Here is a 9,198-nt window from a genome sequence, read left to right as displayed (position 1 = left end):
CGCGCGCCCCGGACTACACTTCCCGGCACCTTTTGCGCTCGCCGGCTCCGATTGGCTGCTGGGGGCGGCCCCCTACCCCCTCGGCCGTGGCTCTTGGCGCGGAACCCAGCGATTGGCAGCGACGGCGGGCGGCAGAGCCAATGGGGTGGCGGGGGCGGGGCCGGGCCGGCTTGGTGGCGGGAAGTGCGGAGCCGCAGCGGAGTTGGCGCGAGAAGGTGGGTGGCGGTGGGGGACTGGGGGGCCGCGGGCGCGGGGCTGTGTGGGGGGAACTGGGAGCCTATGGGGCAGGGCGGGGGGGAATGGGAGGCAGAGATGTTGGACTATGGGGTAGAAGCTTGGAACGCGTGGGGCAAGGCTGGGGTGCAGAGGTGTGGGGCTGTGGGCCAGGAGCTGGGGGAGATGGAGGCAGGGATGTGGGGCACGGCCGGGGTGTGGGGAGGGGTGAATTGCAGGGTGCTGGGGTGGGGGCAAGTGGGGCAGGGCTGAGAAGATGAGTGAGGAGCAGATGTGTAGCTCTGGGGGGTGGGGAGGGCTGGGGGCCGAGAGGGGGGTATGTGGGGCAGGCAAGGGGGCTGAGGCCGAGAGGGGGGTATGTGGGGCCGGAGGAGGGAGGGCTGGGGGAGATGTGAGGTAGGATGTGGGGCCTGGGGTGGGAGGGCTGGGGCCGAGAGGTGGGGTCAGCAGGGTGGAGGTGTGGGGCAGGGGGGAGAGGCCTCGAGGAGGGAGAGGGAAGAGTCAGGGGGACGTGGGGGGTATGTGGGGCGGGTGTGAGGCTGGGGGGCAGCAGGCCCATCCTGCCGGGCCGGTTGGCTGCTCCCTGCTGCTGACGGGCGCCGCTCCCCGCAGCCGCAGCCATGCCCAGCACCAGGTCGCGGAGCCAGGCCGCCATCGCCTTCCCCGTCCGCAAGAGCGCCCGCTCCCCGGCGCGGCTCCCGGCCAAGAGCCCCGGCGCCGACCCCCGCGCCCTGCGGCTGGCCCCCGTGCCGAGGGGCCCGGCCCCCGGCGCGCTCTCCCCGCGGACTGAGACCTTGCCCCTGAGCCCCCGGAAACGCCTGGGTGAGCTGCTGGCGCCTTTGCCCCGGAGTGAGATGTGGGGCCGGACCGTGCCATGGGGGCTGCTCCCTCCTTCCGTGGGGCTTTTCCTGCTGCGGGGGGCTGCCCGGCACGGGGCTGAGCCCACGTCCCCGCAGGGCTCCTCTTCGTGGCAGCCGGACTTCACAAAACGTCCCGTTTCCAAATCCCTCCCTGGTGCCCCTCCCCGACGGCTCCCAGAACCGGGGCCCCCGGCGTAGCCGGTCCTTCGCCGAGGACGTCGGTGCTTTCCCTTGCCGCGCCGTCGTCCCCGCTCACCGTCGCCCGTCTCCTCCGCAGGCGACGACAACCTGTGCAACATCCCGCAGGCGCTGCCCTGCTCCCCCTCCAAGCAGAGCAGGAAGGAGAACAAGGGGCGACGCTTGCTGTTCGAGGAGCAGCCGGCCCCCGGCTCCCCGGAGAAGCGGAGCGACCCGGGCCTCTCCCCGCGGCGCCAGGGGCAGGAGACCCCCCGGAGCGCGGACCTCGGCCGGGAGCCCGCCTGCACCCGGCTCTTCCGGCAGGAAGGTGGGCGCCGGGGCGCGGAGGGGGGCGGGATCCCCCCGGAGCGCGGGAGCTGTCTCCGATGCCTCTTTTTCCCGGCGCAGGCTCTTGCTACCAGCAGGCGAAGCGCGTGCTGCACACCGCCGTCCCGGATTGCCTCCACGCCAGGGAGAGGGAGACGAGTGTCATCAAGCGATTTCTGAAAGAGCACGTCTGCGGGGAGAAACCCGGCAGCCTTTACATCTCGGGAGCCCCCGGAACGGGGAAAACCGCCTGTCTGAGCAGGGTCCTGCAAGACTGCAAGGTGTGTCACGGCCTGGGGGGGCTCTTTCCTCCAGGGGCCGAGGTCTTTGCTACAGCTGAAGCTGGAACAAGCTTCGCTTTTGCAAGGCTGGTGTTTTTCCCTGCGTTTAGTAGTCACGGTCTCGCTGCCTGGGGAGCATTTGGGGCAGCCTGGTGCTAGGGTGGAAAGTTTCTGGTAGGTTTGGAGTAGCTTGTACGAGTGGTTTGGAACGACAGGAGGTTTTGCTTTTCTGGGCTCTTGTAATAGCTTTTTCCACTCACTGTAGCTCAGTAACTTTGGTCTGGAAGCAGGACGCCCTTGGCTGGTTAACAGCCGTCCCTGCGCGCAGCGTTATTCCTGCGCATGCAGCAGTTGCTGGGTTCCTGCTGCAGAGCCTGTTTCGGTGTCGGGTCCGGTGCAGGCTGCCCAGCCGCGTGCATGGGGGGGACGACGCGGGTGCCAGCTTGGGGGGCTGGCGGAGCAGAGGGGAGCAGGGAGGGACCTTCGCGAGGAGCAGGAGCCAAGCGTGGGAGAGCTCAAGCTCGCCACAGCATCGCCCTGTGGGAGGGGGGTGGACGCGGGCGTCCCCGCGTGAACCAGGCTCGCGGAGCTGCGCGTCCTGGCCGCGGCTCCGCTCCGCTGCCGGGCTCTGCCGGTGCTGCAGCCCTCCCGTGTCTCTGGCAGGGCGAGCTCGCGAGGAGCAGAACCGTCGTGCTGAACTGCATGTCCCTCAGCAGCTCGCAGGCCGTCTTCCCAGCCATCGCGGAGCAGCTGGGCCTGCAGGCAGCGGCCAGGGCGGCCGGGAGGGAGATCGTGAGGAAGCTGGAGAAGCAGCTGACAGCAAAGGGGCCCATGGTGTGAGTCGCCCGCGCTGCGCGGGGAGCGCTCTTGCCGCGCCGGAGCTGCCTCTTGCACCCGGGAGCTCGGGGTGGCCTTGGCCTGCCGGGACACGCGGCGCCCGTGCAGGGTTTTGCTAGGAGCTTTGATTTCTCTGAGCGTGCACGGTGGGGTGCGGAGGTGGTGGGGAAGGCTGGCCCGTACCCCATGGGCTGGGCCGCGGCGAGGCGGATGTGCCAGCCGCCGAGGCCGCCCCCGGCGCTGACCCGAGCTCTCCTCCGGCTCCGCAGCCTGCTGGTGCTGGATGAGATGGACCAGCTGGACAGCAAAGGGCAGGACGTGCTCTACACCGTGTTCGAGTGGCCCTGGCTGCCCGGCTCCAGGCTTGTCCTCATCGGTGAGCGTCGGCCGCGCGGCCGCGTCGGTCCCGTCCCGTCCGGCGCGGTGCAGCTTGGCCGCGGAGCTGCGCTCGGCGCTCCAGGCACAGCTCCGCGGGAAGAGCCTGCGCGGCTCCGGCCGCCGCGCTCAGGGGCTCGCTGTGCTCCGCAGGGACAGCCAACGCCCTGGACCTCACGGAGCGCAGCCTGGCCCGGCTGCAGGCCCGGCCGGGCTGCCGGCCCCAGCTGCTGACCTTCCCGCCGTACACCAAGGAGCAGCTCGCCTCCATCCTGCAGGAGCGCCTGAAGCAGGTGGGGACCGCGGCGGCGGGGCCGGACCTGCGGGCGAAGCCGGCGGGTGCTGCGGCGATCCGGCCCCGGCCGAGGCTCGCGGTGCCGGCGCCGCCGTTAACCGGGGGAGACGGGGGCCGGGCGGCCTGATGAGCCGGCACCGGGGTGGGGAAGGGGCCAGCGGCTCGGGAAGTGGCGCGGCCCCAGCCCACGGCGCGGGAGGGCTGCCTGGAGGGGTTGTTTGCCGCGCCGGCAGCGTAACGGGGCTTCGTTTCCTCGGCAGGTGGCTGGCGACCCGGTCCTGGACAGCTCAGCCGTGCAGTTCTGCGCCCGCAAGGTCTCCGCCGTCTCCGGAGACGCCCGCAAGGCCCTGGACATCTGCAGGTGAGCGGCACCGCGCGGCCCTGCCTCCTCCGAAGGCGGCCCGCTTCCCGGCCCACGCGGCTGCAGGCTCCGTCGCCGCTCGGCTCGCCGCCGGGGCCGCCGAGCAGCGGGAGCGCGCCAGCGGCAGAGCTCTTTGCGGCCCATTACCTATGGAGGGCGAGGCGAGCGCGCCGCGGCTCTGGATTGCTTAATTACATTTGTGTCGCAGAAAGCCCCATTAGCAGCTCCCAAGCCGGCTTCTTTATGAAGCTGAACCAGATCCGCCTTCGGAGCGAGCTCTTCCCCTCCCCGGCCCTTCGCTTCCCGTGCAGCAGGGATCCCCGACCCCCCTGCCGCCGGGGATCCCACGCCGGAGCAGCCGGCTGGGATCCCGCGCCGGAGCGGCCGGCTGGGAGCTCCCCGCCGGCGCGGGCTGGAGGCCAGCTGGGAGCAGCGAGCGCCGGGCTTTGACCACGGGGTTTGGCCCGAGCTCCTGGCTGGGAGGAGCCAGGAGGCGAGCGGAGAGGCCCGGAGGCCGCCGGCCGAGGAAGCGGTCCAGACCCCGCGCCGGCCTCCTCTTACGGCCGCTCTTGGAAGGCGAGGCCGGCTGCTGGGCCGGACCGCTCGGTCCCCGCAGCCCCCGGGGCGCTCGGCCGCGTTAGGGCAGCGTGCGGGGAGACGGGAGCGAGTCGCCCCTAACGGGCTCGGTGCCGGCGCGTCGCGTGCCCGCCGCGGCGCCCTCGAGGGCTGCCGTCCCCGCCGGCCACCGGATCGGCCCCGTCCCGCCGGGCCCGTGGGGCAGCGGGTGGCCGCGGTCCCCGTGTGCCGGCGCGCGTGGCCCCCTGCCCCGATCCTTGCAGCCGGGAGGGGCCGGGGGGATTTCTGAGCCCGGCTGCTCCGGCAACGGGGCTTACGGGGACCGTGTCCTAGGCGAGCCGTCGAGATGGTGGAGCGGGACGTGAGGAGCCAGACCGTCCTCAAGCCGCTGCCCGGCTGTGAGTAGCTGCCGCCCAAGCCGAGAGCTCCGTCTGCCCCCGACGCTGGCCGCGGCCGTCCTCGCCGGGGCCGGTCCGGGCTCCCCGGGGGCCGGCGCTTGGGCGCGCGGCGCTGCCCAGGGCGCTCCCCGAGGGGCTGGGGCCCCCGGAGCGGCGCGTCTCGCTGCCTGCGGCCCCTCGCCCAAGCCCCGTCTGTGCCGCAGGCTCCCCGGTGCCCCGGCGCGCGGGGCTGCTGCACGTCTCGCGGGTGATCTCGGAGGTGTACGGCGACCGGATGGCCGCGGGCGCCGGCGGGGCCAGGGACTCCTTCCCGCTGCAGCAGAAGATCCTGGTGTGCTCCCTGCTGCTGCTCTCCCGGCACCTCAAGGCCAAGGAGGTGACGCTGGGCAAGGTGAGCCGTGCCGGGGCGGCCCCCCGGCACCCCGCTCCGAGCGGCGCGGTGCCGGCGCCGAGCGCCCCGCCGCAACGCTGCTCTCTCTGCGCAGCTCCACGACGCCTACAGCAAGGTGTGCCGGCGGCAGCAGCTCGCGGCCGCCGACCAGTCCGAGTGCCTGGCCCTGGCCGCCCTCCTGGAGGCCCGCGGCGTCCTCCGGCTGAAGCGCGCCAAGGAAGCCCGGCTGGCCAAGGTAGCGGCGGGGCCGGCGGCGGCGGCGGCGGGGCGACGCCGCGGGGGCCGGCGGCGCGCTGAGCCCCCCCCTCGGCTCTCCCGCAGGTTTCCCTGGAGCTGGAGGAGGCGGAGGTGGAGCACGCGCTGCAGGACGCCGCCCTCGTGGGAAACATCCTGGCGCAGGGGCTGCCGTAGCCCCCGCCGCTGCCGCCGCCGCCGGCAGACGTGCGGGACTCGGCCGTGGCTGCGCCGCCCTGCTCGCCCTGTTTTTAATTGCATGTTGGTTTCCAGTCTCACCGGGGTCCTGTAGCCGTCGCCGGGCGCCGCGGCCCTGGCGGTAGCCGGTAGCCCTGTCCGGCACCGCCGCCCCGGCTCCCTCCCCGTGCCGTAGCCGGGATCTTTGCCGACCTTCTGCTGTCCCTTCCCCGCGGCAGGCACGTGTGCGGGGCCCTCGCGCCCCCTCGTTTGTATATTTATATATTTTTATTGTTTTTTTTTTTCTTGCACGGCCGCAGATCAAAGCGGGGAGGCCGGCGAGGCCGCGCGGGAGCGGAAGCGAGACGGCAGCGCCGCGCTCCCGGCCCCCTTTGCAGCGGGGCGGCTCCGGCGCGGCTCGGGGCTCCGGCGGCGCGCGCGGGGCTCCCGCGGCGGGGGCCCGGGCGGCCCGGCCCTCGCAGCAGCAATAAAGCCCTTCTGGTTTGGAAATGACGACGGGCCGCCTCCGCCCGCGCCTCCTTCTCGGTTTCCGGCTGGCCCTGGCGCGCGCCGCGGCTGCCCCGGGGCCTCGGCGCCTCCCCCCGCCCTGCGAGAGCGGGGCCGGCTCGGGGGGCGTGGGGGGGGTCCGTGCGTGGACCCTGCCCCCCCCCCCCTTAGCCCTTATTTTTTTTGCAGAGGCGGCGTGGTTCGGGGCTGGGCGGCCGCGGCCCCCCGCCTGCCCGCGGCTCCCGCGCCGGCGGCCCCCCGCGCCGCCCTCCCCCCTCGCCGGCCTCCTCTCGAGGCACTAATTGGGCCGGGGCTCCCGCCGGGCTGCTTTGATCTCCCGGCCGTTCCCACAGCCCCGGCTGCGGAGCCTAATGAGGGGCCGGGGCCGGGGGGAGCTGCCGGAGCCCCGGCACCGGCGCTGGCACCGGCCCCCGGACACCTGGGCTCTTCCCAACCCGCCTTCCCGCCCGGGGCGCAGCGGGGAAACCGAGGCAGGGGCCGGGCGCCGCGGCTAAGCCGATAGCGGTGCCGGGCAGTTACAGCCCGCGCGCTCGCCGGCAGGGAGGGCCGGGCCCCACGGCCGCCCCACGGCCACCCCACGGTCCCTGGGTGCCGGTGGCAGGGAGGAAGCGGCCGCGGTGCCGCGGGTGCGGTGGTGCCCGGGCACCCGTCCCCACCCGGACGCCTGGGCCCCGGGGGGGGGGTCCCCGGTCCTGGCAGCGCCGTCCCCTCCAGCGCCCGCTCGCTCTCTGCCGCAGTGGATGAAAAATCGATAGCGCAAATTGATTCACTCGTGCGGGTGCCGGAGCCTCCTGCCGGAGGCGTTAATCAGCCGCGCGGCGAGGGGCTGGCAGCGCCGGGCGGCCGCGGGGGCAGCGCGGCCCTGTGCCCCTGCTCCGCTACGCGTGTCCTGCCCCTGCTCCAGCACGCCTGTCCTGGTCCCCTGCTCCGGCACATGTGTGTCCCTGTCCCCCTGCTCCAGCAGTTACATGTTCCTGTTCCCATACACGCGTGTCCCGGTCCCGCTGCTCCGGCACACGTGTCCCAGTCCCCTGCTCTGGCACACACCTGTCCCTGTCCCCTTGCTCCAGCAGTTGCATGTCCCGGTCCCCCTGCTCTGGCACATGCGTGTCCCAGACCCCCTGCTCCAGCAGCTGCATGTCCCGGTCCCCTGCCCCGGCACACGCATGTCCCGGTCCCCTGCTCTGGCACACGTGTCCCAGTCCCCCTGCTCCGGCACATGTGTCCCGGTCCCCTGCTCCGGCACACGTGTCCCGGTCCCCTGCTCTGGCACACACGTGTCCCTGTCCCCCTGCTCCGGCACACGCGTGTCCCGGTCCCCCTGCTCCGGCACATGCGTGTCCCGGTCCCCCTGCTCCGGCACACGTGTCCCGGTCCCCTGCTCTGGCACACGTGTCCCGGTCCCCCTGCTCCGGCACACGTGTGTCCCGGTCCCCCTGCTCCAGCACACGTGTCCCGGTCCCCCTGCTCCGGCACACGTGTCCCGGTCCCCTGCTCTGGCACACGTGTCCCGGTCCCCCTGCTCCGGCACATGCGTGTCCCGGTCCCCCTGCTCCAGCACACGTTTCCGGCTCGGGCGGCCGGGGCGCTGGCAGGCCGCGGCGCGCATGCACGTCCGTCGCCGCGCTCGCACGCGTGTGCGCGGCGGGTCCGGGTGCCCGGCCGGCGGTGGCGTCCCCGGCGCCCTCCCTGTCCTCCACTGCACTCTCCTTACATAAGCGGCCACGTGGCCGGGCACGGCCCCCCCCGCCGCGCTGTCACCGCCGGCACCCAGATCCCATCTGACAGCCCGTTTCCACTCGGCTGCGCCGGAGCCGGGCGCCGGGGCCGGACCCCGCGCGACCCCGCCGCGGCCCGCGGGGCGCTCCGGCGGGCCGCCGCCGCCCGGCCGCCGCGGGGCCCGGCCCCCAGCGCGGCCCCGGGCAGGACGGGGGCCGCGGGGGCCGCGGGCCCGGCCGGCCGCCCCGGTGGCCGCGGAGGAGGGGAGGCCCGCGCACATCTGGGAGTGATTTGGCACATTCCTCTTGGCTGAGCACATGCCGGCGGCTGGGCCTCGCCGGGCCCCGCGCCGCTGCCCCGCACCGCGGCCCGGCCTCGCCGCCGGCGCCGGGGGGGACCGGGGCTCCCGAGCACCCCGCGGCTCCCCGCTCTGCGCTCCCGCCGTGGCGGGGCCCGGCATGCCGCCGCGGGAGGCTCGGCCGGCGGCTCCCCGGGGACGCGGCCCCCTCCAGCCCCGGCGGGCTGGCACGGCGCGGCGCTTCGCCGGGCGGCCCCCAGGCGCTGGGGTTTCTTTCTGCTGCCCGGTTGCTTGAACGGGTCGTGCAGCCCCGGCGGGGGTCTGGGCCGGCAGCCACGCGGCCCCGCAGGCGGGACACCGCGGGCACCGGTCCCTGGGGGGCTGCGGCTGCAGCAGACTGTGCGTGTGCGTGCATGCATGTGCATGCGTGTGTGCGCATGTGTGTGTGTGTGCAAGTGCATGCATGTGCGTGCACATGCATGCGTGTGCATGTGCGTGCACACGCGCGCCTCTGGGAGGCCACACAGGCTCCGGCTGGGCCCCGTGCAGGTGGCAGTGGCCGGCTCCAGCCCCACAGGGGTGACCTGGCCCAGCTGCGGGGCAGGCAGGGGGTGCCAGGGGGCAGGACTACGCATGCCAGGGGGCCTGGCCGCGGGCCCTGTGCTCCCCGGCTGACCCCCAACTCTGTCCCCACCGTGTGACCCCCCCCAAGCTCTTCTGCCTCCCCCCACTATGGCCTTGGGTGACCCCCAGCCTGGGGGGGGGGCACCTCGGACTCCTCCACCGGCAGGCGCCCCCACGGCGAGCGCGTGCACGGCGGGGGCGAGCCCGGGGGAAACTGAGGCAGCGGCGGGGCCGTGATCTGCGCGACCCCCCCCCCCGGGGGCTGCGGCCCCTTTAAGGGCGCCCCCCCCGCGCCGCCCGCGCGGCGCGCGCGCGCACCCACGTTCTCCCCTTCCGCCTTCTCGAGACTTCAAAGAGTTACAATGTAGCCAGCGCCCCGCCCCCGGCGGCGCCCCATTGGCCGGCGCGGCCGGGCGGGGGCGGGGCCGGGCGCGGCGGGGGCGGGGCCGAGCCGGGCGGCGCGGGGCGGCGCGCGCCCTCCCCCGCCGCCGCCGCCGCCGCGCTGC

General features: G+C 74.4%; 1 protein-coding gene across 1 annotated transcript; it reads left to right on the top strand.

Annotated features, from left to right (window-relative positions):
• The first annotated feature begins 854 nt into the window (after positions 1-854).
• CDC6 (cell division cycle 6) lies at positions 855-5,884 on the top strand. Its single transcript, XM_062595726.1, has 11 exons — positions 855-1,056; positions 1,372-1,599; positions 1,680-1,879; positions 2,543-2,715; positions 2,986-3,092; positions 3,245-3,384; positions 3,647-3,747; positions 4,657-4,721; positions 4,925-5,112; positions 5,207-5,347; positions 5,434-5,884. Exons 1-11 carry the CDS (start codon positions 855-857, stop codon positions 5,521-5,523), a joined length of 1,635 nt encoding a protein of 544 aa, XP_062451710.1. The 3' UTR covers positions 5,524-5,884.
• The last annotated feature ends 3,314 nt before the right edge of the window (positions 5,885-9,198 follow it).

The sequence above is a fragment of the Rhea pennata genome, chromosome 26 (assembly GCF_028389875.1).
Source record: "Rhea pennata isolate bPtePen1 chromosome 26, bPtePen1.pri, whole genome shotgun sequence".
In the NCBI taxonomy this organism is placed as follows: domain Eukaryota; kingdom Metazoa; phylum Chordata; class Aves; order Rheiformes; family Rheidae; genus Rhea; species Rhea pennata.
Note: the sequence above shows the minus strand (reverse complement) of the source record. Positions and strands in the feature narration are given on the sequence as shown.